Source organism: Hydra viridissima, unplaced genomic scaffold (assembly GCF_058129835.1).
Source record: "Hydra viridissima isolate aposymbiotic clone 2 unplaced genomic scaffold, HvirCarnegie_v1 scaffold_2, whole genome shotgun sequence".
Classification (NCBI taxonomy): domain Eukaryota; kingdom Metazoa; phylum Cnidaria; class Hydrozoa; order Anthoathecata; family Hydridae; genus Hydra; species Hydra viridissima.
The window spans coordinates 15034852-15061296 of NW_028324301.1; the positions used below are offsets into that span (position 1 = coordinate 15034852).

General features: G+C 26.7%; 2 protein-coding genes across 8 annotated transcripts in view; one reads left to right on the forward strand and one right to left on the reverse strand.

The window, feature by feature from the left end:
- LOC145191965 (intermembrane lipid transfer protein VPS13C-like) overlaps positions 1-20997 on the forward strand; it is a 44780-nt gene extending 23783 nt beyond the window's left edge. For 4 of the 6 annotated variants that reach the window (XM_090078384.1, XM_090078385.1, XM_090078386.1 and 1 more), the window contains 59 exons: positions 242-328; positions 456-507; positions 832-883; positions 1170-1208; positions 1667-1780; positions 1854-1931; positions 2100-2275; positions 2378-2498; positions 3608-3674; positions 3760-3905; positions 3984-4138; positions 4340-4449; positions 4681-4898; positions 4993-5112; positions 5224-5370; positions 5463-5568; positions 5676-5731; positions 5875-5994; positions 6376-6495; positions 6581-6648; positions 6828-6960; positions 7350-7421; positions 7659-7700; positions 8247-8358; positions 8462-8550; positions 9466-9543; positions 9655-9735; positions 9895-10025; positions 12367-12463; positions 12670-12786; positions 12884-12979; positions 13181-13285; positions 13430-13531; positions 13655-13738; positions 14026-14133; positions 14358-14444; positions 14626-14688; positions 14824-15074; positions 15200-15347; positions 15477-15722; positions 16017-16126; positions 16344-16470; positions 16664-16798; positions 16897-16978; positions 17073-17136; positions 17320-17667; positions 18048-18129; positions 18241-18354; positions 18472-18547; positions 18693-18778; positions 18888-18965; positions 19070-19115; positions 19380-19503; positions 19594-19660; positions 19749-19799; positions 19902-19993; positions 20074-20194; positions 20585-20650; positions 20759-20997. In XM_090078384.1, coding sequence (XP_089934510.1) covers positions 242-328; positions 456-507; positions 832-883; positions 1170-1208; positions 1667-1780; positions 1854-1931; positions 2100-2275; positions 2378-2498; positions 3608-3674; positions 3760-3905; positions 3984-4138; positions 4340-4449; positions 4681-4898; positions 4993-5112; positions 5224-5370; positions 5463-5568; positions 5676-5731; positions 5875-5994; positions 6376-6495; positions 6581-6648; positions 6828-6960; positions 7350-7421; positions 7659-7700; positions 8247-8358; positions 8462-8550; positions 9466-9543; positions 9655-9735; positions 9895-10025; positions 12367-12463; positions 12670-12786; positions 12884-12979; positions 13181-13285; positions 13430-13531; positions 13655-13738; positions 14026-14133; positions 14358-14444; positions 14626-14688; positions 14824-15074; positions 15200-15347; positions 15477-15722; positions 16017-16126; positions 16344-16470; positions 16664-16798; positions 16897-16978; positions 17073-17136; positions 17320-17667; positions 18048-18129; positions 18241-18354; positions 18472-18547; positions 18693-18778; positions 18888-18965; positions 19070-19115; positions 19380-19503; positions 19594-19660; positions 19749-19799; positions 19902-19993; positions 20074-20194; positions 20585-20650; positions 20759-20806 — 6311 coding nt within the window. In that variant the 3' untranslated portion in view covers positions 20807-20997. Of the gene's footprint in view, positions 1-241; positions 329-455; positions 508-606; positions 616-640; positions 689-831; positions 884-1169; positions 1209-1666; positions 1781-1853; positions 1932-2099; positions 2276-2377; positions 2499-3607; positions 3675-3759; positions 3906-3983; positions 4139-4339; positions 4450-4680; positions 4899-4992; positions 5113-5223; positions 5371-5462; positions 5569-5675; positions 5732-5874; positions 5995-6375; positions 6496-6580; positions 6649-6827; positions 6961-7349; positions 7422-7658; positions 7701-8246; positions 8359-8461; positions 8551-9465; positions 9544-9654; positions 9736-9894; positions 10026-12366; positions 12464-12669; positions 12787-12883; positions 12980-13180; positions 13286-13429; positions 13532-13654; positions 13739-14025; positions 14134-14357; positions 14445-14625; positions 14689-14823; positions 15075-15199; positions 15348-15476; positions 15723-16016; positions 16127-16343; positions 16471-16663; positions 16799-16896; positions 16979-17072; positions 17137-17319; positions 17668-18047; positions 18130-18240; positions 18355-18471; positions 18548-18692; positions 18779-18887; positions 18966-19069; positions 19116-19379; positions 19504-19593; positions 19661-19748; positions 19800-19901; positions 19994-20073; positions 20195-20584; positions 20651-20758 lie in introns of those variants that run through there. The other 2 variants (XM_090078389.1, XM_090078388.1) reach the window with 2 other exon arrangements.
- On the reverse strand, positions 20992-24595 carry LOC145180213 (uncharacterized). 2 transcript variants are annotated; one of them, XM_090078392.1, is made up of 3 exons: positions 24559-24595; positions 21887-21933; positions 20992-21542 (listed from the first exon to the last, which is right to left on the reverse strand). In XM_090078392.1, exons 2-3 carry the CDS (start codon positions 21914-21916, stop codon positions 21012-21014), a joined length of 561 nt encoding a protein of 186 aa, XP_089934518.1. In that variant the 5' UTR covers positions 21917-21933; positions 24559-24595; the 3' UTR covers positions 20992-21011. The 2 variants fall into 2 exon arrangements, with proteins under 2 accessions (XP_089934518.1, XP_089934517.1); XM_090078391.1 differs by lacking the exon at positions 24559-24595 and adding an exon at positions 24049-24184.
- Positions 24596-26445: the final 1850 nt, after the last annotated feature.

Consider the following 26445-nt stretch of genomic DNA (forward strand, 5'->3'; position numbering starts at 1 on the left):
TATTATTATTATTATTATTATTATTATTATTGTTATTATTATTATTATTATTAGTATTATTATTATTAGTATTATTATTATTATTGTTATTATTATTATTATTATTATTATTATTATTATTATTATTATTATTATTATTATTATTATTATTATTATTATTATTATTAATTGTTAATTATTGTTTTTAATGCTATTATTTATTGTCTATCATTACTAATTAATAATGATAATTTTCTTTTAGCACAGCTCAACATTAACTTGACACTTCCATCATTATCATTAACATGGCGTTGCTCAGATAATCTTTTAGCTATAACAACAGCCAAAGGTTTAAATTCTTTTTTCTTTTTTTGTGTAAAAATATATTTCTAATAATTTAATTTCTCTATGCAAAAAAATATTTCTAATTTCTTTTGCTCAATTGTTTGCATGGTTTTTTTTTCTATTTTTATCAGATTTTGTTTTGATGATGCACTTGAAAGAAAAAGAGACTTCTCTTAAAATAAGGTTGTTGTTGTTTTCTCTTAAAATAAGGTTGTTGTTGTTTTCTCTTAAAATAAGGTTGTTGTTGTTTTCTCTTAAAATAAGGTTGTTGTTGTTTTCTCTTAAAATAAGGTTGTTGTTGTTTTAACTAAAGACTAAAATATCCTTTACCATGCACTTGAAAGAATGGCAGACTTCTCCTAAAGTTGTATAAGTTATCGATTAATTAACTTATTAAGTTAAAGTTAAAACTAATGATTGAAAAAAAGCAATTTCTATAATATGTAGTTTTTTTAAACATCATTTTTAGCTTTTTAAAGAAAATGCTTTAATATTGTTGATTTACAGATTAAAAAGTCTTTGTATTGAAGATCAGTCATGCAATACTTTATACAATACGGTATAAAGATTGAATATTTTATTTAAAACATTTTTGACATTGATGATATGTTTCTTTTTATTTGTGATTTTTCTTTTTCTTTTTTTTTTTTTTTTTCTTTTTATTCTTTTTATGTTTCTTTTTCTTTTTTTTTTCATTTGTAATTGATTAGTGATATTGATCTTCTTATACTTTTTACATTTATTGTTTGTCTTATTCTTATTACTTTTTGCAGTTATTATTATATTTAGTATTATATTTAGTATTATCATTACATTTAGTTTTATGTCTTTTATTTGATTTGTAGATTTTGCTTTTACTTGATGAAAACTTACTTATACTTGAGGTAGAAAATTTTTTTAGTATGTAGGAATATAAATGAAATATTATATATATTATATATATTGTATTATAAATAGGATAATAAATGAAAAAAAGAATTTGACACAAAAGCAAATCTTTTTGTAAAGAAAACTTGCTTTTTCAATCATTTCTTGTGTTACTTATTATTTTTCCAGTTATTATTTTCTTATTTATGGCTATAATCTTGTTTTAGAATTTATATTTTATGGGAAATAAAGTCTTATATGTCAAGATAAAAAATATTTATTTTACTTGTAAACATTTTTAAAAAATGAAAGTTTATGTGAATATATCTTTAGTAAAATATTTTGTATTCTCCAAGCATCAAGATATCAAGCTGAAAGTTGCTAAAAACCAAAGCATTTAACAAATGTTAAAAGTTTTTTTGTGCAGCATAAAATTTTAATAAAAATTTTACAAAATATTTTTGTCATTTATTAGTATTTAGCATCTGAAGTTGTAAGTGAGGGAGCAATTCAACAGCAAAATTTGTTGCGCTTGAGGGTTGGGAGAATTAAAGTTGTCTTCCTTTACAAGTTTATTCAGGATGTCATGGTAGTACTATTTTCTTTGAATGTTGTTTTTTGTTTAAAGTTATATCCTAATTTTTTTTTGTTGTTGTTTTTAGTTTTACTTGCAGCATGTAATGGAACATATATCTTTGGTATATACTGTAAAGCTTGATGGCAAGGTCGAAGACACTTCTGTGAGTTAATCTTTTTTAAAAATCCTGGTTATTGCAAGGTTTATTTTGATGCTAAAGCTATCCCTAAACTGGTTTTAGAGTTTCTTTTGTTAAATAAATTCTTGCAATTATTTTGGTGATTTTTTTTTTAATGAAATAAATGTTTAAATTAATAGTATTTTTTTTTAGCCTGGTACTTTTCTTCAACTTGATATTGATGTTGCTTCTTCTTTGTTAATTTACCCTGAAACATCTGTATCAAATAAATATCTCTCAGCAAATCTTGATAGATGTATTGTTCAAAATTCACAAGTAATGTTTGTTAATAACATTACAGTTCATTTAAGTGAAATGAACTTATCAGTGTAAGTTATTATGTATTTCATATATTTTTTATACCTTGTTCTTGATATAAGGAATGCTTTGTTTTTTTATTCCTCATGTAAAAAATGTTTTTCTTTTTTAAGGCATGATAAGAAAATAGAAACCAAAGTTATGGATAACTTGAATGCATCTTTACAGATTGCTCAATTAATTGAAAAGAAAATTCAAAGTTTGCAAATAGATGTTACTATTAATCCAATTACTGTAATTAGTTGTATTTTTTTCAGTGCATTTTTTTTTTGTTTATTTATAATTTAAATTATTTGTAATTAGATACAGTAAAAATTACACAAAGTATTAACATGAAAACACAGTAAATAGTTTGTGGTTTCTATGTTACACTTAATCTTAAGTAATTTTCTTTCTATGTTACACTTAATCTTTCTATGTTACACTTAATCTTTCTATGTCACACTTAATCTTTCTATGTTACACTTAATCTTTCTGTTACACTTAATCTTTCTATGTCACACATAATCTTAAGTAATTTTCTTTCTGTGTCACACTTAATCTTTCTATGTCACACTTAATCTTTCTATTTTACACTTAATCTTTCTGTCACACTTAATCTTTCTATGTTACACTTAATCTTTCTATGTTACACTTAATCTTAAGTTATTTTTTGGCTTCATAGAGCCCAAAAATGACATTTTTTAACGAGCCAAATTTTCTTGTCTAGGGCACTCAGCCATTTATTTTTTCTATTTTTTTTAAAAAAATGTCTATGTACCTTAGAATAATTTTTTTTTTAATTCATTCTTTAGCTACAACATTTGAACAAGTGTAATTAGAACTAAATTTATGGCTGTCAATCTGCAACAACTTGATTCACTTTTTCTTTTCTATAAAGTTTTTTTCAATATCTGTCTTAAAATTTTGATTAAATTTTTTTTATGATTTTTTTCTTGTGTTTTCTTACTTTCTAATTTCTTTATTTTTTTTTTGAGTTTACTCATTTATTCATGTGTACCATTTTATGTCCTATAAGAATAATTCTTGATATAGAGAAACAAAGTCCAGCATCTTCAAAAAAATTAAGAATTAGTTTTAAATTGTTTAGCATTTTGAAAAAAATATAATTCTTATTCCATTTAATTTATCATAGAAATAGAATAACAATATGTTTAAAAAAATATGTTTAAAACATGTCAGTATTATTCGATTGATATTAATGATTCTGGTGCCATATAGACAAGGTTATTATTATATCATTTACAAAGTCTTTGCCACTGTTTATACATAAAGTAGAACATCAGCTGCTCAACATTTTAAAAACATTTTTTACAACAAAAAAAAAAATGTTTTTTTTATAGGTACATTTAAATGAAAAAGACATACAACTCTTAATTTACATCTTTCAAGCTAATTTTAATGAGAAAGGTATTGTATGTTTATTGAAAATTTATCATTTTATTAATTAATAATTGGTAAATTTCAATCATTTAAAAAAATATTTGTTTCTTAGGAAAAATGCAGGAACTGTTTATAGAACCCAATGTCTCATTAAATTCTTCTCAAGAAAAAATGAAACGAACTGACTCCACTGCTGTTAATGTTAACTTAAAATGTGAAACAGTTAAACTCATTGTTTCAACCATTGATCTTTTTAAGGTTTGTTCATTTTTTGTTATACCTGATGTATCATTTTAAAAATATATTTTTATGAATCTGTTTTATTTATGACTTCAGGAAAAATATTTTTCTGAGAAAATCAACATCTGTGAACTATGCTGTTCAAAGCTTGCATTGAAAGTTCATGTCAGTGAAATCATCTTAGTAAAGATGACCTTGAAAGAACTCATAGCTACTGATGTTCGACCTTACTCAAAATTGGTGTTTAAAAAGTATGTTTAATTTTTTTCTGGTTTTCTTTGAAGAAGAAATGTCCTCTTTGTTTTAAACATGCTAGCATTTTGTTTCAATTTATGTAAAATATCTAATAAATATTGAGAATTGAATATCACTAAACATTTTTAATTAAATTTTATGAATTTTGTTGCTTCAATATTGAAAATTGATGTTTTTTGTTAAATGGATATTTATAGAATGTTTGAGCAAACTTCAGAAGATGATGTTGCTTTTGGAAGTATGAACCATAATGATGAAAAAAATAGGCTGGTTGTATCTTACAGTTGGCAAGATAATATACAACATTGTAATAAATTTGATTAAAACTTGGTTTAAAGGCTATTATATTCATTATGTTTATCTGTGCTTTAACATTATTTTGATTTAAAGCTTTTGAATACATATTACTATTAATCATAAATTATTCAATAAAAATATATTTTTTATTTGTTGCAGACAGTTTTTTTTGGTGCAACCAAATAATTTTTGTTTTAAACTTTTCTTTTACTGTGAAATTTTTTTTTTTTTACATTTTTAGTGACAGTTCAACTCCAAAGTGGAACATTACTTATAAATATCGATTTCCTAAAAGATTTGATTGCATATTTGATGTATACTTTTACACCAAAGGATGACTATGTTGTGATTGCTTCTAGTGAAATGCTCTTGCTGAGAGCAACATTTGAGTTTCCAAATCTGAAAATAGTTTTAGTTCAAGATGTCATGGGGGAAGTTACTAATGCCATTGTTGTCCAGGTATAAAAAGTAATTTTAAAAGAACAAAGGTTTAATAGTTATGAAAAATAATGAATCTATTTAACTAATGTAGTTAATAAAATTATTTATCTAGCTTCAGTCCACTATTATCTATGAACAATACAGAGAGAAAATGTGCATTCAACTAGCAGATGCATTATTTGAAATTGTACTGAAAGAGTATCCCATTACAAAAAAACAAAAGTTTTTAATGGTAACTGCACCTATTTTTTTTTAGAATTTATGATGATGAGACTTGATGAGTGATATATTTCATTTAAAGGTCCTCTAATATAGCAGTATATCTTCAGTGTTATTCTTTTAGCTGCTTCAACCTTGCTCAGTAACCTCTAAGGTGTTGTTGACAAATGCTTTTGAAATAGAAGTTTTAATTAAAAAGATGATATTTTGTCTCTCACCAAGTATTCTTACTAGAGTTATTCATATTGCTGATGGCATAATTGGCTATCAAGTAAGTCTTTTTCTAAAATAAATTGACATGATTTGTTTTAAACAGGGTGTGGTCATTTTCTCAACCATATAAATAATATTTCTTTCTTTAAGATTTTACAAGAAAATAAAAGTGTGGCTCCTCTGAAGTTAAATACAAAAGTTGATTGGTCTCCACAATTGTTAAACCAAGACCTACTTGATCAAGACTTCTGTATTGGTCTCTATGATTAATTACATCTTTTTTTTTTAAATAGTGTCAAAAACTTATTCTTTTAAGTGCATATAACAAAATAAGTATTAGAGATGTTATTGTTGATTTTAAAGTTCCAACAGATGGATCTGTATCTTTGAACAATATCAATCAAGCTGGTATGCAAAAGGTATGAAATGCCCATTAATAGCTTTTAAATGCTTGTAATAGCTTTTCTAATTCAGTGTGCCAAAATAATTGGTCATAAATTTTGAAAAATTCATCAGCTTTAAATTTGTAATTAATCACACTGTCAAACGATTTTTTTTTCAGTTTAATCTTTCATTGGATGCAGTTGAATTAACTTTGGGAAACGATTTAAAAGGAGTTGTTGTGCCACTTCTAAGGTTTAATATATGTGCTTCCACCAAAGTACTTGATTGGTCATCTAAGGTATACTTATTTTATTACTTTTAAATTAATCAAAACGAGCCATATTACTTTTTGAAGTTAATATTTTCTAGATGGAATCTATTACTAATTTGAAAATTTTGTTTAAATAAACCAAGTTTTGTTTCAGTTTAACTGTTATTATAGTGAAATATAGTGATATATATATATATATATATATATATATATATATATATATATATATATATATATATATATATATATATATATATATATATATATATATATATATATATATATCTGTTTCAGTTATAATAGTGAAATAGAACTTTGTTTATTTGAAAAAAAAAGATTTGCTTTAATGATAAAATATTGTGACCTCTTTGTGTTTTTTTACTTGCCTTCATATCCTATTTTTTTTAGATTTCTATTGAAGGGGATTACACAATTGAAGCAAGTCTTTTTAATGATGAATTGGCAACTTGGGAGCCAGTGATTGAACTTGATGACGAACAAAATGATTCATTTGAAGTTAACATTAGAGTAAGAGATGATAACATGCTTTAAAAAAGGTTCTTTCTCTCAATTGTTTTGTTATTGTCATCATTTTTTTGTTTTTTTACTGTAGAGTTTTTATCGTGAAAATAAAAAAATTGATTTGTATGACAGCTTTTCTGAAACTAAACCTGAAAATATGTAAGTTGCATTTTTGAATGAACTTTTTTTCACATTTAAATATTACAAAACAAAAAGTTTGCACAGGCCTTTATAAAGAATTGCTTTCGTTTTTGTACTTTTCTTATCAACCTCTATCCTATTAAAACCGGTTAAAGCAAAGACTTTATATATTTTGAATTGGAAGGTTTTTCTATTAGTTTTGGAGCTGACTATGTTGACACAAGTGATGCAAAAAAGAGAGAGATAATGCATTTAGTAATAAGCTCAGAGAGTATTTTGCAACTTACAATAACAAGCAAATTTTTAAAAGTTGCTTCACTGATTTCTGAGGTATCATTTTACTTAAAGTCTCTATTTATAAGTCTTAATAGAAGTTTTACAATATTAATTAAAATACCAGATTAGTACCAGATTTAGTACTTTGAGTGTATTTCCAGAGTACTAAGTCCACACAATGTTAAACACTATGTGAATGTAAAACTTTTTAAAAATGAAGTGTAGTTTTAACATAAAAAATAAATATATAAATATACAAGAAAAAGCATTTTACTAAAATTATTTTTTGGATATTAAAAAATTACTGTTTATTGAATATTATGAAGTATTATTATTTTTAAAAATTGTTAACTTCTTTGTATATTTTTTTAAAATGTAGCATTTGTTATAGAAGTTAGTATGTCCTAATTTCATAAAATTTATGTGAGTTGTTTTATTTTAAGGGTTTTTCAATGAAGGCATTAAGAAATCCGGTCAAAACGGAGTTAGTTGCTCCGTACCATTTTGAAAATCAGGCATGAGATATTTTTGATTACTGATGCAATGTCATGATTTTATACTGTAGAGTAATTGTAATATTTTAAATTTTCATTACAGATACTTAATTTTTTTAATTTAATTCAATTTCTCAATGTTTTTCTTACATCTAAAAGACACAAAAAATTTAATATATTTTAAAGATATAATATATTTATAAGTAAGGTATTTTAAAGAAACAAAACTTAAATTTTTTGTTAAAACTTTTTGTGCAGTTGGGTGTTGATATGATTATATGGATTGAAAAGACTTTAAAAGTAAGTTTTTATTTTACTTTTTCTATTACTTGGTTTATTCTTTATTCTGATTAATTCTATTTAGTAGTAGTAGTAGTAGTAGTAGTAGTAGTAGTAGTAGTAGTAGTAGTAGTAGTAGTAGTAGTAGTGGTAGTGGTAGTGGTAGTGGTAGTGGTAGTGGTAGTGGTAGTGGTAGTGGTAGTGGTAGTGGTAGTGGTAGTAGTAGTAAGTAGTAAGTAGTAAGTAGTAGTGGTAGTGGTAGTGGTAGTGGTAGTGGTAGTGGTAGTGGTAGTAGTAGTAGTAGTAGTAGTAGTAGTAGTAGTAGTAGTAGTAGTAGTAGTAAAAATAATAATAAATAATCATCACGATCTCAAAAAGTTTTCAATTTTGCTCTATGCAAAGTTATACACTTTTATTTTTAAAAAGGCTTTAAAACAATTATTTGGTTGCACCAAAAACCGTCTGCAACAAATAAGTGCAAAAAATATATATTTTTATTGAATAATTTATCTGATTAATAGTAATATGTATTCAAAATATAGTTATACAATCTTCTAATTAATTAAGGCATCTACAAGCAGCTCATCAATTCAGATACTACAAAGATCAAATACTTTAGCTGTTGGCATTGAATCTCCCTCTTTATCTACCTATCATCTTGTCAAAAAATCTCCTTCTGGTAGAATTTTTTTGAAAAATAATTGATATTTTCATGATAAACTGTTGTTATGATAGTTGCTACTAATTTAGAATTTGAAAGAAAATATTTATTTGATTTTCAGTTCGCTCTAGAAGTTCTAGAATGTTAAACAGAGTATACTCAAGAACACAAGAAAACTCTGAAACATTTTCTGACATCATTGATATTCAAGTATGTTTTGTAAAACCTTTTTTTCTCATCACTTTGGGGAGCATTTTTCAATACTTTCTAATGTAACTAATACTGTTTGTATAAAATAATTTTTTTTTTTTTAGATTTAAGTAAAATTTAGTAAGCATAAATGCAAAAACCATTATGATAATAGTTATCTTTATATACATGTATGTGTGTGTGTGTTCTGGATTTCTTTGATGCACAATTTAAGATTTACAGACAAACAATTTAAGATTTAATGCAAAATAGCATAAGCTTATAAGCTTATAAGCTTATGCTATTTTGCATTAAATCTTAAATTGTTTGTCTGTAAATCTTAAATTGTGCATCAAAGAAATCCAGAAAATCTTTTTGCTAAACAAAGTTGAAAAAGAAACAAATGTAAAGCAATCAAAAACAATACAAGAAGAATGCTGTAACACACAGAAGATCTTTTCGATATCTGAGTCATGCAATTATATTTTGATAAAAACATAGAAGATGTTTTTGATATCTCAGTCATGCATATTTTGATGAAAAGTACTACGCATGATTAATTTCAGAAAAAAAGGCAATTTGTAAAGTTGCAACAATTCACAATTAAATCAGAACAATGAGTTACACTTTCAGAAAAAAATTAATTTAATTGTTCTGGTAAACACCAAGCTTGAAACACCATCTTTAATTGTAGCTGCAAGTTTGGGTAAAAGTTTGCTTTGTAATGATGATTATGCTGAGCCAGGAGTTATTTGCAAGTTTTAAAGTTTACATATTAGTTATTGATCATTGTTTAAATATTTAGGCGTCCTTTTTAAATGTTTAACACAAATTTTGTATGTTCAAATATGCATAACATTACAAAACAAAAATAAAAAATCTCTCACACATACTCTATAAATACCTAATCTATAAATGTTCATAATAAATTTTTAGGTATCAGGTTTTAGCTTAATAAAAAATGTCTTGATGGCTACTGCTGGTTGTTTTGGTTATAAGCTATATCCCTCAAAGGTAGGTTGTATTTTTACAGACATATTTTTATATTTTTTCCTAAGAACTAGTTTTTACTTCAATTTTCTGGATGGTCGTGGTTTCAGATCTTTTAAATGAACATTTTTTTAGAATGGAACATTTTTTGAGATTCTTGTCAATGTTGAGATTTTAAATGGAAGAAGATTTATAACAATTTCCTCAACTATACAAGTTAGTAATATCTTAAACCTTACAATTTTTTTTTTTTTTTTTTCTTTTTCTTTTTTCGGAGGTTTTTTTATTAATGGTTTGTAGTAAGACCTTTGGATTGCAGCTCTGGAATTTTCCCATTAATCCTGAGAAGAAAAAGAATCTGTATTTTTTCATTAGATTTTTAACAAGTTGCCGATGAGTGTTTCTGTCTGCTCTGCAAGTGGACAAGAGCTTTGCATAGCTGAAAAAAATACATCCATTCCATTAGAATACTTCTTGATTGATGAAATAAAAATAGAGCTACAAAGGTTTTTCATTGATTTTTACAATTTTGTCACTTTATTTTTAAACAGCAATTAATAAAATCAAAAAACATTTAACGACCCTAAATAATGTGTTACTTTTAGTTATATTTTTATGCATATTGTGATTTTGAGTAATAATCATTTTGAAAATTTTTTTTGGCTTTGAATTAGGTATTGCAATCCCGGAGGTTTTTTTCAATCCCGGGATTTCGGGATTGAAAAACATCAATCCCGGGATCCCGTGATTGAAAAGCAGATACAACTTCTATATAGTATTAAGTAGAATAAAAACATTACATTTAATTAAAAATATATTTATTAAATGAATTTAATTTAACATGTTAATTAAATTTTACATGTTAATTAATGTTAAACAATTATGTTAGAAATAAGGAGATATGTTATGTTTTTTGTGCTTCGAAATGCGACTTCAGAAAGCATAACGCGTACAAAGTTTTATTGTCTAAACGGTTACGAATTTTTGTATTGAACAGTCCAGCAAAAGAAAATGTCCGCTCAGCCTCGACACGTCAATTTCACGGTCGTTAGAAAAGAATAAACTCTTTCTAACTAATCGCCACGTGTACCCACATTTTCAAATAGTGACATTTCTTTTTGACATTTTGATGACAATATTTCATGTCTAATTGGTTGTATTGGTGATTGTCCTTCTTTAATAACATCAAGTTCCTCTTCAATACTTAAATTATTACTTTCAAACACAGGAGCCATTTTAGGTTCCTCAATCAAATCCAGCATGTCAGACTCAACTGATGCTCTTACTAGAGCAGGATTGGAAGCATTTAATCTTTCCAACAATTCTATTAAAAGTTTTCGACATTTAAATGAAGAAGGCATTGTACTTCATCAACTTCAACGGGGCTTCGACCGTTATGCAGGTATTACAGAAGTCCACTCATATCGGTTCGGCGTTCATGCATGCAAGTCATTAAAGCTTTACGCATTTCTTTGCTTGTTTTATTGTCAGCATCTTTTAATTTTGTTAGCATGAAATTAATAGCAATGTTGGCTGTAAACAGTTTAGAATCTCGGCGACATATTGCTTCAACCGTTGCTTTAATGGGAACTAAAGTTGTAATAGTCTCTGATAATATTTTCACTTCATCATGTGACACAGCTATAGAATTATCTTGCACTGGGTAAATATCAATTCATAATTTTTGTATACAATTTTTTACTTTGTAAAATCGTTTAAGCATTAACAGAAGGCTGCTCCACTGTGTCTTGCAGTCCATTATTAAAGACAGTTGTTTTCAAAATTCAGCCTTAATATATTTTTGTAAGATGTTGTTCTTGGTAGGTGATTGTTTAAATCTTAGTATTAGTTTGCGTACTTTTTTAATGACTGGCCCATAATAACTTCATTTAGTTCAATTTTAGGTCTTATCTTTTTATGATTGTAGTCCAACAAATCTTCTTCAGTGTCCTCATTCTCGATTGAATCACTGTCAGAAAATTCATTGTTAAAATCTGGCTGATTTGCATCGAATTCATACAGGTCTATGTGTATGAAGTCCTTTTGTTGAGCCACCACCAATTTTTAAAATTTTCTTGCAGTTTGGTAATTTACACATTGCTGTTTGGCCTTTTTCATCCCGTAGAAAATATTTCCAAACAGCTGAGTTACTTTTAATTGTAAAACCCACATACGACATGCTGATTTGATTTTTAATCATAAGATTCTCCCTTATAAGAAATGTGCTTTTCTTCAGTTTGAAAAAACTGACAATAGTAAATAAGCTATAAAAAATTATTAACAATAGTAACTAAGGTATTAAAAAATCTAACTAATATAATGCGAATATTTTTAAAGTGTTTACATAACTTTTTAGAAACAACGTAAATTTGTATTATATAACAAACTATTATAAAATAAATACAAACCGTATGTAATGATACAAAGTGTGGGTATCGCAAGCAACCATACTATAATAATATTTTTTATTGCTTACAAATCTATTATTTAAGTCAGATCGTATTCAATTTTTAAATAGTGTATATGTTAACCAACATGACGTAGTGCAAAGATTTTCACTTTTGTTATTCTCTTAATCAATCCTTTTCGATATCGTATTTTATTGTACAACCGAAAATACAATGCTTTTTACAATTTTATGCTAAATAAAATTTATTTTATTGATACGCAAAATTATTGGTTTTTTTATATATTTTTTTATTACGCTTTGTTTTGTTCGATCTAAAAGGGAATCTTGGGATTGATGTTAGACAATCCCGGGATTTCGGGATCATAAAAAAGGTCAGGATCCCGGGATTTCGGGATCCCGGGATTGCAATCCCTACTTTGAATCTATCATTTTTATAGAAACTTCCTGTCAGAGAAAGTGATATCATTAAGGGATGTTAAAGAGGAAGAAACCATGATTAAATGCAAGTGCGGTGAAAATATAAAATATGTAAATGTAAGTCCAATAAATTAATGTGTAATTATTTTCTTCAAAGTATTTCAAACATTTGTTTTTGTTGGAATATTATAAAAGATAGTTTGTAATTATGTTTTTATGTTGTTATTATTTACTGCATTGTTTCATATTTATTGCTGTAATTTATAATTTGATATGCATTAAATAAATGAGCTTTATAAATTAATCTAGTTTTGATTTAAAAGGTAATTATAAAAAGTGAGTTAAAGCAAAACGTTACATACAAATCAATTGTGTTTGCACCTCCTGTTGTTGTTGTAAATTTTCTTCCTTTAACCGTGGTCATTTACACCCAATCAAAGGTAGTTCTTTTATTCTATTTTATGTTGTTTTTTCCAATTCTTTTTCTTATTGCTCTTTGTGCTTAAAATTTATTAATAGGATTATTATTATTTTTAGATCATAAAAGGCCCTGAATATTTTATAGAATCTGGGACAATGCAAGAGATAATGGACACTAATATTTTGAAGAAAACTTTGAAAATCTGTGTTAAGGTATTTTTCTTTTCAAAGTGTTCATTTCCTGTTTTATTAGCAATCACATCTTGAGAGAATATTTCATTTTTATTTTGAGAAAATGTTTCAGTGTACTTAGTTGGACATCTCAAATTTATTTTAAAGCAATATTCAGATAACTTTACATTTTGGTTTAAATATTTCTTATGCTTTAAAGGTTAAAAAAATATTTTTTGTTAGTATTGTGATGAAAGTGGTAATGCATGGATTGGTGTAACTAGTTTTAAAGTCACTCAAAGAAGTTGTATTGAAATGAGTTGTCAGAACAAATTGAGAAATAGTTTGGTAAATTTAAGTTTAAATTCAAAAACTTGATAAATAACTTCCTTTATCTTTTTTTTTTTTTTTTTTTTTTTTTTTTTTTTTTTTTTTTTAATATGCAGGGGATCTCTTGACTTCTCATTGATAAAACTAAAATAAAAATTTTAGATGCTTGAAACACTGATGGAACATAAAGATGGTGTTTTAAAGATACGTCTCTTTACATCATATTGGTTGGTCAACAAAACAGGATTAAATCTTCAATTTAGAGTAAGGTTTACAATGAAATAGTTTTAAAGCTTTGAATTTTTTGCTTTCTTTATTTTATCCAATGATGAAGAATGGAGATTCTTTTGGTTTGGAGGGTTTTTCTCTTGTTCTCTTTTCTTCTAGAATTCACAAGGGAACTTATACAACATGGGAGCCAACCAAAAGTCTCCAACAATTATTTCATATAACCAGCTGAAAAAAGAAAAGGTTTTTTAAAATGATCTTTATATAAATATTGTTCTAAATTTACTATTTTGACTACATTGTTACTAACAGTCAAGTCATGATTTTATATAAATTTATGCGCTTTGAGTTTGCCACTTATTGTTTTTATATGCATTATTTTTAATATTTGTGTGGTATGTAAAGAATTTTCTTCATGTTATTGATATTATCATATTATACTTTTGTTACAAAAAATTAGATTTTTTTAATTTTTTTATTAAACCCAGGTGAGCATAATAGTATTTTATGTTCAACACTTTAATTCACAGGGAAATTTATCTTTACTTGGTGGAGCATGGTCAGATTCATTCATAATGAATATTATTAGTGATGAAAGTGTTATCAAATGCAAAGATAGTCAACAAAGAGAATACAAGGTTACTTTTATGAAAATCTTTTAAAATCAAAGTAGTATGAAAGTTTTACTTTTTGTTTTGTAAAAAATGATTCTAATTATTTTATAAAAATTCTTTTTATGAAAGTTGTTTCATAAAGTTACTTTTATAGTTTTATGAAAATATTTTTATAAAATAATGTTTTGTGAAATTTGTTTAAAAAGATTATTTAAAAATATTTTACCTCAACAAATTTCATATTTTAGATTCACTCAACTGTTAAGCTATCATCGTTTAAGCTTACTTATATCATAACATTCTCACCTACTCATCTTATTTCTAACAATACAGAGGTTTGTGAGTTTAATAGGTTTGATTGTTTTAACTTTGATAATACTTTATTGCACTAAATTCAAAAAATTTGAGAGTTATATCAATTATCTAAGTGACTAATTGTTGTATGTAGTGGTTTTAAGTATTATTCAAATAGATTTGTTTGAAATTAGTCAGATTACTTAATGCTTCTATTTTTAGTTTAAGCTCTTTTTCTCAGAAGCTTTAAAAGAACCCCAATGGAAATGTTTAGAGAAGATGGAGGTATAAACTCATTATTTATTTAGAGTTTTGTATATTTATGTTTACTTAATTTTTTTTTTGATATTTCTTTTGATATTACATTTTTTTAAACTGCTATTTTTTATGAATGTATCCACCTATTTTATTTTGCTTTAGTGCTCACACATTTGGCTTGAATCTCCTTTGTTGTTGATCAAGGAAGAAAAAGGTGCTTACCTAGCACCTGCCTTACCGTTTGATCATAAGTATAATTGTGTTAAAAGACTTTCCTCATCAGAGACTGTTTGTATTGATGTAAATAATTTTGGAGAAAAGTTTGTTATGAAAATATCATCTTATCAAGATGGATGTATTCCACTACGTATTGACAATTACTGCCACTCTCAATCTATATTTATAGAACAAAAGTATTCCAATTGGCTTTTTTTTTTTTTTTTTTTTTTTTTTTTTTTTTTTTAATAATGATAAATTATAAAGTTTTTTTCATGTAACCTGTGATATCTGATATTTAAATCTAAGAAGTTGTATTTAGAGACACAACATCATTGTTAAGTACCATTGAATTTTTACCAAATCATTCTCAATACTTTACTTGGAAAGATCTCAATAAGCCAAAAGCAATTTTAGTATTTTGTGATCCTTATAAAAAAAATCAGTATACCCTCATCAATCCAATTCAGGTATGTAACATGTAGAGGTTTTTTTACCAGTGAACAGTTTTTCACCTACCTGGTTTTTACTTAAATTTATGCAATCATTTAATCTTTTTTTATGTAAGAAAATCCTTTTCCTATTACATTTTTATTTAGAATACATTTGGGAAATTTAAAAATAGTATATCACATGACATACAAGATGCATCTTTTCAAAGTTCACACTATTGCACTAGTAGCTGTTTTCCATGCTGTCATATTGACAAAGAAGATAATGCTCCTTTAATTTCTGATGAATCAACAAATCCATTACCTGATATTTATTGGGTATCATATTTAGATGGCATGCAAAGGGTGCTTGGATTTACAACTGACACCAATATTGCAAAAAAATTACGGAGGGTAAGGTTAATAAAGTTAAAAAAAGTTAAAGATTGAAGAAAAATTTGTTAATAGTAAAACTAAGCACATTTAAGTTTTTGTAAAGAAAGTTCTTTAAAAGCTTCCATTTCCTAACTTTTGCTGCTTCATTTTGTACATTTTAGTAAAAAGTTTTTTATTAACTTACCACTGATGTAACAACAATAATAGGTACAACATATTATATAAATAATTAGAAGCTTTTAGGTCTAGAATGTTAAATTTTAAGCCTTTCTTACTTCTTTTTTACTTTTTTTTTTTTTTTTTTTTACTTAGAGTGAAAGTGAAGAATTTATCACTATGGAAGTTTTTGTCTCACTTCAAGGGATTGGATTGTCCTTGATAAATTCAGTTCCCATAGAAATTGCTTATATCAGCATCACAGGGTCAGTGACCTGTTTTTTACACTTTTTAATATACTAATCTTTTTAATGCTTTTTATTTGTCAAGTTCTCAAGATTTTTGCTTTTCATTTGAAAAAAAAAATCTCTTCATTTTAATGTCAGCCTCTTAAAGTTTTCTAAGGAATTTTTAGTTTTTTGTTCATAAAAGTAAGAATTAGAGAATATCACAATAAATATTTAATTTAAATATTCTTTACAGAGGTACCTCGAAATGGGAAGTGAATTCTGGCAAAGGATGGAATGTTCTAGATGCTGGTACATCTACATTATTGGAAGAGAGTTGGAGAAATGATTCTATTCGTGTAAATATCAAAAGCAAGCTTAAAGTAAAAAAGAAATCTTTTTTTTTCAAATTTTGCAATAACGTTGTTTGATGTTCTCTCATATTTCTGATTTGCTAAAAGACTTCATAAATTTTAGTATAAAATAATTTTTTATTTGGTAATAAATAAACCAAGTAATATTATTTAAGGGTTTATTATCATTTAAAAGATATGACAAAAAGTTTGGAAATTCTAGGTTGACTTTGAAACTATGGTTATGAAATTCCCTTATGCTGGTACTCTGCGTCGATCACAAGAACCAGCACTATGGCTGCACTTTACACAGTCTGAACGGAATACTTCTTTTCATATTTATCTTCAGAGGTTGCAGGTTGCTTTATCAACAACATAAAATTTTTTAAAAATTAATAGTCAAGATTTATAAATGAAAAAATTTTTTAAATTTGCTTTTTTTTTCCTATTGTTAAGGTTGACAGCCAACAATATGATGTAATTTTTCCTGCAGTTTTATATCCTACTCCTCTGCCTCCACACATTCTGAAAAGAAAAGGTTTTTTTTTTTTTTATTAAGAAACCCAATGTTTTTTTGTTTAATATTTTGATAACTTTTTTTCATTTACATAATATGAACTTCTTATTTGTAGGTATCAAACCATTTATTGAAGTTTCAGTTGTCTTTGGTTCTTTAAATGATACTATAATTATTCGGTGATTATATTTCTTATGATTCTGTTGTTTGTTTTTTTTTAATTTATTTATAAAAATAAAAAATTTATATCAAAAAAAATTTACCTTGTTTAAATGAGAATAAAATTTTTGATAACACAGGGGTTATTTTCAAACTTACTAGGGATAATAAAGTTGAAATTTGTTATGTTTTTTTTTTTTAAGGTATTTAAAAGTGCTACTACAAGAAATCAATTTGAAATTAGATAGAGATATTATTACTGGAATAATGAGTTTTGATAATTCAAATACAGTAAACACAAATGAGCTCACTCAATTAGAAAGTGACATGCTTGTTGTGCAGAAGACTGAGGAGGAATTAGTCAATACAATCTTAGGTTCTCATTCTAGCAATCTTCTGTTAAATTATTTTCACTTGTCTCCAGTGAAAATTCACTTGAGCTTCTCACTTGAAAGTCACAAAGTCGAGGTAAACACTAATTCAGAGTTGTTTGAGTGGTTGGTGAGTGCCATTGGAATCCATTTCACGGACGTTAATGACATTGTTATCAAGTATATCTTTCTTTGTTATTGTCTCTTAATTTTTATAAATATCATTAATTTGTTTTTTTCACATTTCAGAAAAGTTTTAAAAATAAAATTTCAGGATTAAAAGCTCAGAAAAAGTAACAGAAAATCATAAAACGCATGCAAAAACTAAAGTTTAAATAAATAAATAAAACTATGAAGTTGACTAAAAGTTTTTTTTTTTTTTTTTTTTTTTTCAGAAAACATAATTTTCTTGGAAAAAAAAAATTTTTTAAAGCTTTTTTAAGCTAGTAGAACTTTTATAAAGGTTATAAAGATGGAAATCACAACTGATTGTAACTGCTATAGTAAATAATGATTAATAATCCTTCCAGGTTAAAGTTTAATAACCTTATATTGTTTAGATTGGCTTTTTTTGAACGCAAAAATGTTGCATTATCTAGGGACATTCTTATAGCAGAAGCCACCAAGCATTACTTGATACAAGTAGAATTGTTATTCTCTGACCTCTTTTTTTTATTATTATTATTATTTTTATTTATTTATTTTTTTTTAACATTCTTTATTAAGAAAATTTTCATTTTAAATTTCTTTCAGGCTGCTAAGCAGTTTCATGTTTTGGTGTTGGGTTTAGATGTTCTTGGAAATCCATATGGATTAATTTCAGAGTATGGGGAAGGCCTTAAAGATCTTTTCTATGAACCTTACTTAGTAAGTTTTCTCATGAAATTAGAAACTATTTACCAATACAATATCCAAAGTTTTACAGGATTTCTAAATATTTACGTTTTATTTGTTTTAGCAAGTTTTTTGCTTTTGTTTTATTAGGGTAGTGTGGAAGGTCCTCATCAGTTTGCTGAAGGTTTAGCCTATGGGGTTAAAAGTTTACTTGGTCACACCATTGGTATATTGGTTTAATAGAGCTTATCTAAAATTACTACACACTGATTTGTCGAGTTGAAATATTCTTAGAGAAAATGATTTGCAACTTTATTGAACTTTTATTTGTTAATCTTTTCTGCTATTACTTTATTTATTTGTTTAAACAGGGGGAACGGTTGCGGCAGCTTCTTTGATCTCTGAGCAATTTGGACAGGTGGTTGCAGCAATGTCTTTTGATTCAGAATATAAAAGGGTAGGTTTGTTTTAGTCTATTTTGTCGTTGTCCGCTACTTTTAAATAAAGTCTTTTTTGCTGGATAAACATTTGACTCTTGATGATATTGCAGCTTTTATTTGTTCTAGAAACGAAAAATAAGAATGCAAGCTGAGCGGACAGGTGTTGGACGAGAATTTGCTATCGGCGGAAAGCAATTTCTGCTTGTGAGGATATTTACACCTAGAAAAAAGTTTAATAATTTTGTGTATAAACAGTAAATAGAGCTTTTTTCTCAACTTTAAATAATTCTTTAAATATATATTTATAGGGTTTAATGTATGGTATTTCTGGTCTTGTTATAAAACCAGTCCAAGGTGAGAAAATTTGGTTAATCATTCATCATTACATTATTCATTACATTATATATACATTATTCATTACGTTATATATATATATATATATATATATATATATATATATATATATATATATATATATATATATATATATAATGTAATGATAAATGGAAAGTATTTCTTGTAATCTTTGATAGAAAATCCGAAACAATATTTTTGGGAAATGTATCATTCAATGTTTGAGGATTTATTCCATTACTTCAATTGTTTTTCTTAATAAAGGTGCGCGTTCAAGTGGTATTAATGGCTTCTTTAAGGGTGTTGGTAAAGGTCTCGTTGGGTTACTTGTAAAGCCGGCCAGTGGCGTTGTTGACCTTTTGACAACCAGTCTTGACGGTATAAGAAGGTGTGACTAAAAATCGCTTACATTTTATTTAAAGTTTGAGAAGAAATTTGAGTTTTTTAAATAGCAACGAATTGTAAATCTTTATTGAAGGTTTGCTGAGCAAGATGGAAATGTTGTTTGTCGAGTTCGATTGCCAAGAGTCACTTCGCCAAATAAGGCAAGAATAAAGTTATAAGCAATTTATACTTATATATTTATAGTTCTTTTTTTTTCTTTTTTTAAATAACCCTTTGTCATCATTTTAGCCTATTGTAGCGTATTCAAGAGAACATTCTTATGGAAACGGTTTGCTAAAGGTTTTATTTGCATGTTGTTTTTTAGTGAAGTTAATTTTTCAACTTTTTTTCTTCTGTTTTAGTATTTATTTACTAAATGCTAAAACAATTTTTTTTTTTTAGTCGCTTAGCAGCAGCAAAAAGATTGCAGGTTGTTACAAAGATTATGTTGTCGTTTCAGATGAACCTCTGCGATTTGTTTTTTTCACTACGGAGTAAGTTAGAACTTTCCTTGCTGGATGAAAAAAGTTTTTCGTTCAATTAAAAATGTAAAAAATAAAAATTTTATCATTAGAGCACTAGTTGCTGCAAACCAAAAGCAATTTTTTGACGATTGGGATGTTTCTTTTCTCATACAATACAATCTCATTCAAAGAGTTGAACAGAAGGAATCTACTGTATTGTTAATAGTTAAGGTATGTTGAACTTCTAATGGAGCATTAAAAACGGAAGAAACAAAGATGGTTTAACTACTACGGAGAAAAATTAGAAGAAAAATCATCTTTTTTTTCACCAGTTTTTTTATGAAATGTTTTATATAAACTGAAGTTTTCTTATTTTTGATTTTTATATAGAGGAGCTGAAAAGATGAAAGTTTTTCCAAAATAGGAATTCTCCTCCCTTCTCAGAGGAAAATTTTTGTGTTATTTTTTTTAACATATCACGGAATTTGCGCTGCCTGAAAGTAGGCAGCGTTTATAACTATTCGTAAACAAGAACATTTAGTTTTAATAAGTCATTTGTTTCACATGTTTAAAACACAAATGACGTAATCGTTCTTATTCTCGCAAAAATTTATTTTTTAGAATTCAGTTGAAATGGAATCAGAAATGTTTCAGGAAGTTAGTTGTAAAACACCTGTGATAGCGAAAGTAAGTGTTACAACGGTTTCTTGTTTAAATATTTGCGCTTTTCATTGGCTCAAAAGTTAAATTTGCTTTATGTAATTTAATAACGTAAGTTTTAAAAATTATTTGCAGATTCTCGTCGAAAAAACGAACTATTACACGACTGTGCCGGTTAAATGACAGAGAATGCGACAAGTGTATTTTTTTGATTCCATTAAAAGTATAATAGCCTCGGTTTGTAAAGTAACTTAAAAATCACTCTCAGTTTAGAAATAAAAATAATTTATGACCATTTTGAATTTTGTATTTATAGGGCGTTTAGCTAAGGTCTATAAATAAACTCATTATTATGAATTACAATTTAATTTTCATATATATTTTTAATTTATTTGATAAGAGAACCTTTCTCCACAAAAATAATATAAAGTGACGTCACTATGAGCGGCGAAAGGATAATGATCTGCAAAAGACTTTCGTGTTCGTTTGCCATATATTTGAAAAAGGAAAAAAATGTATTTTGTTGATTTTCTCTCAACTTTAACTGCGTCTTCTGTTGTCTACAACGTTTCACTAAGTCTTTTTCTTTATCTTGCTCTGCGTAGATTTCTTGAAGAGTTATACGAAAACGCTCCCTATAATCAATCTCTGTCTCTTCAATAGAGTCTTCCTTAGTTACGGGATAATATATTGAAGATCTCTTCCGTAACCTTCCTGGATCCGAAACATCAAGTTTTATTTCGGATAAAGAAGCCGCTCGACGGTTTAGCTTTGAAGCAACCTGACGATTATTTGTATATGTTTGATGCGATTGTTGTTCGTACACCGATTTTCTTTTGGTTTTAATCCCGCTATAACTTGGACGGTGAGCTTCTTCAACCATACTGCTTACTTTAAATTTTTCCAGCGCACAACAGCCCTTAAAAACAAGGCCAGAAGTTTTATATGCACTGAAAAGTTTATTAAATGAAAGAATACCAGTAGCTGTTCTTTTCAGATGTTATTTGACCCCGCTTCTTGTTTGTTTCAGGTAAATAGAGCTTTCGAATAAATCTTTAATACCGATAGCACGTAAGCGTATAAATGCAACTCGTATGCGTTATTTCTTTGGCGATTTAAAGCCTTTACTAATACATACTACGACCTTATTTTTTACTAAAAAGGTTTTCTTAGCTGTTGTGAAGCGTCTTTTTCTTATAAAACGAACAAAGAGTTTTTTAAAACAGCTTTGTGTTGTTCTTTAAAACGAAATAGTTAGCTTACCTGGTTTTCATCTAAAGAAGAATTTTCCATTTCGTGGAGTTTCTTTTCTAAAAGAAAAAAAAAACGAAAGCAAAGTAATTCTTATATCGAAGTTTATTTTCTTAAATATTTAAACTTAAAATCAAAAAAAAAAAAAAAAAGAAAATGGCCGACTCATTAACTGTGCCCTATTTGGTTTGATGATTTTTTTAAAACTGAGTGTTGGATGAACAATCTCTAAAGATTTTGAATTCTGCTTTTGCAATATCCGGGGTCAATAATATTGGTTAGTTAGACTAAAAGAACAATGCTATCGCGCGAGAAAGCAATTCTATCACGCCAACATCACGTTGGAAAATTCCCCAGCTTCGCGATTTAACATTTTATTTACAAACTGGTCAAAAGTTGTTAAAAAATACATTTTGCAACAACAATAGTTTCATTATTGTTAAACGATAGATTCGTTTGTATCGAGTCAGACTCGTTTTATGAAATCGATATACTGAAAATTATAGATAAAAAGATTATTTTTCAAACATAAAGGCAGTTATTGGGAAATGTTTGTTTTTTCCAAAAGCGTAATATAAACAAGTGCTTTTTCATATTTTTTTTGTAAATCTTATAGATAAAAATACTTTGTTTCTGATGGTCAATACATGCAGACTGAGTAATATGCTACATCAAACTTCAAATAAGATACATCAAATATTTATTTTGGTCTGTCACCTAAAGATATGAAAACGTTAGTCTAAGCACGCTAAAACAAAAAATAGATAGGGGTAGCAGTTACTAAAGTGACTTTGTACAATTTCTACATTTATTGTCACATTTGTACAATTTCTACATTTATTGTCATATTTATAGGGCAGTCACGCAAAACACTCTGTAACACCCAAAGCTTAAGTGTTTTAAAAACACCATAGAGTTGAAAAAATAGCTTCGTCTTTACCAAACACCGGATATTGAACAAATAAAATAGAAAAGAGTAAGGAAACAAAATTAAAAAGACTATAACGATATTATACATATTTTAACCCAACTGAAAAAAATGGGGTTTGCATTTAAAAAATAACAGTTTTTATTAGAACTACCAGTGTGTTATTGATAATATTTAAGCACAAAACGCGTTGTAAAAAACAAATTGAAAACACCTCAGCTGTTGGGTGGTTTGCTTAAAATCGAGAGCTTTGCGATGTCTGATGTCTGAGTGACAAGGCTAAAAATATATATACCCCATCTGTGCGTGTTTTTGAGTATTGTATATTCAAATGCGAATGTTTAAATTTAAACGCATTTACATAAAATGTTAATACGCTGTATTTGTAAAAACTTGTGTGTGTCTGTACGTGTCTGTGTGTGTCTGTGTATGTCTGTGTGTATAGTTTATTCAACCCAAACAAAGAAAAGTTTGCATGCTATGTAATGATTATGTAGTTTATCAGAGAGAAGAGTATTATTGACACAACCAAATTTTTTTTGCATAAAAGCAACTTTTGCATATAAAACAACTGAATATTTTAAGCTTAATTCTTAAGTAAAAGTAATTTCAATCCGCTTATACATTCTCATTATAAATTTAGTATTTCTAATCTAGTTAATCTCATTAAACCCAGTTTAAATTATACTAATCCTAGATTGAGAAAAGGTAATATTTTAAATATGTTTTCAAATACATTTTTTTGGGTTAAATTTGTTGATGATCATCAAAAATTACAAACGATAAAGATAGTATTAGCAATAAGTGTTTTGTAATGTGGGTCGGTAGGTCGGCCGGTATGACGGCCGATTAATTAAAAACTAGCGAGGAAATTTGAAAACTCAGTGAAATGGAACAAATAAAAAAATAAAAGTAGATCGAATTGTCGCTCAAAATAACTCTCTCATTTTAACAAAAGATATCTTTTGTTAAACAGATTTGTAAAACTTTTTATAATAAATATTTAGGAAAAAGAATTTTGTTATTTTATCTAACTAGATATCTAGTTAGAACAACAAAACTAATTTCCCCAAATAATTATTTTATAATATACAAAATTTATCGTTTGTCACATTAGGACTTTCATTTAGGACTTTTTAAGGTTACACTACGGTGTTTGTTTTTGTTTTGTTTTGTTTTTTTAAAAAAAAGATTTTTCTATAAACTACTACTAATAATATATACTACAGATACCAATTTATAATACCTTCTTCAACAATATGACGTAGCAAATCGGATCCAAAAAAAAAACGACTCTGCTGATTGACTGTTGAAAATTACTTTTAAGATTAAAAAGTTGATTATGAAAATCATACGAGAGAGAAAGAATTTGTATTCAAATCAAATCGTTTCTGTAGCATCGCAGGAACAGACATGCTGTTTATTATTAAAACAGGAACAGCCTGTTATCAAAGAAAATTTTTAACGTTTAAAATAACTCTATTTTTATATAAAAACTCTTTAAGATGATAAAGCAGCTTAAAGCATATCAACAGATTTTTAAAGAGATTTTAATAATAGATTCCAATTAGGAGTGGTCTCTATAGAAACAAGTCCTACTAGGATATATATTTGCTGCAGTTTTAATGCACTCATTTTTTGGGTTAGTAAGGTAAGTAAGTGAAGTCTATTTAACTTTTTGTTAAATAGGTTTCACTTACTTACCATACGTACCCAAAAATGTACCTATTTTCACATGCACTAAACAAATACATACCTATTTTCACACCCACCAAACAAAAAGCTTAGAAGTGCCTAATGTTTAAAGAAATGAAGCAAGTAAATGTTTTTGTACTTAAAAAATGTACATACATACATACATACATACATACATACATACATACATACATACATACATACATACATACATACATACATACATACATACATACATACATACATACATACATACATACATACATACATACATACATACATACATACATACATACATACATACATACATACATACATACATACATACATACATACATACATACATACATACATACATACATACATACATACATGCATACATACATACATACATGCATGCATGCATGCATGCATACGTTTAATAATATAATTCAATTAATACTAAATTAATTGAAATATATTTTTAAAAAAGTAATTGCAACTGGTGACCACGTGATCTTGTGAGTTAGTAGTATATCATGCTAGTTAATATACCAGCCTGCGTTCGAATATCATGAGAGTTAATGCATTAAGCTTTTGTTTTAGTTATATAGCTATATTTGATGATTAAAAGATAATTTTGTTATCAATCTTCACAATTTTCAATAACAACATAAATAGTTATCATTGCAGACTTGCAATCGGATTGGTCTCGTTTAGTAGATTTCTTATTAACTCATTAAAGTGGTAAACAAGCAGAAGATATATTACGTCTATAAAAGCATATTCCTCGAACATTTTTTGAATGTTTAGTTTACGTCCTTAATCCATATATTAAATACATCGAAATAATTGAAGACTTTGTATGAGTCGAAAAACGAAAAATTCAAAATTAAGAATTTTACCAGTTTGACTTGGTTTCCCAAGTTGTGAAATTAAAATGAATTTTTAAAGATACTCCCAGCTTTGTTAACTTTTTTAATCAACAAGTTTGAATAGCTTTCGTTTTTGTTTTTTTTCTTTAAAAACGTTTTTCTTAAAAAATATAAAAATGGTTGTTTGAGAGAAAAATAGTCAATCCTAAACATTTTTATCAGAAATATAATTCTGCATTACTATTTTTTAAACTTTTAAGAAAAATCTTGTTTTAAAGACATTAAGTCTATTATAAAAATGTCGAAACAAAATTTAATTTCGACTTTTTTTCACCATTTCTAAAATTTTTTTTTTTTTTTTTTTTTTTTTTGCGATTAGAGAGCGACATAACTCCAGTAAAAGAAATAATTTTCTCAAAAATTTTACTCAAATATTTTTCAAGAATAACAACTCATGTTACAACGAAAGAGATACAGGAAACCTGTTTATTATTTAAAAACAAAAATAAATCGATGCTTTAAAGTAATGCTTTATGTTTAATGAATAAAATTCCTTTCAGCAATTCTGTAACTTAAAGCAAGTCGGTTTTAAGTAGCGAATGAGCGATTATATTTAAACTTGAGTTGAATTTTTTTGTGGTGTGAAATCAAAGAAAACGGCATAAAAATATCATAAAATACTCTATCTGAAATAATAATAAAAAAAAAAATGAAAGTTGACGCAAACTGATGAAAATCCGACTCAAACTAATCGACTTTATTCGCGAAGTTTGTTAAAAAAAAAAGTTCTGGCATGAAATCCAAAATCCAAATAATGCAGCTGCTCATTGTGTTAATTATTCAATTGTGTTCATATTGCGTTAATTATACAGATGCGTTAATTATTTGAAGAAACAAATATAGAAGTTGAACAGCAGCAATTAATAATTGATACAGCTACGAACTAAAACTATGAAACCATTTATTATACAACAGTCGTTTATAATTCAAAAAGATATTTATTTTCAAAACAATAATAAAGAATTTTTTGTCTACCAGATTTTTTCGTACTTTTTCATAAAACATAAATATATTTACGAAGTAAGCATATTATT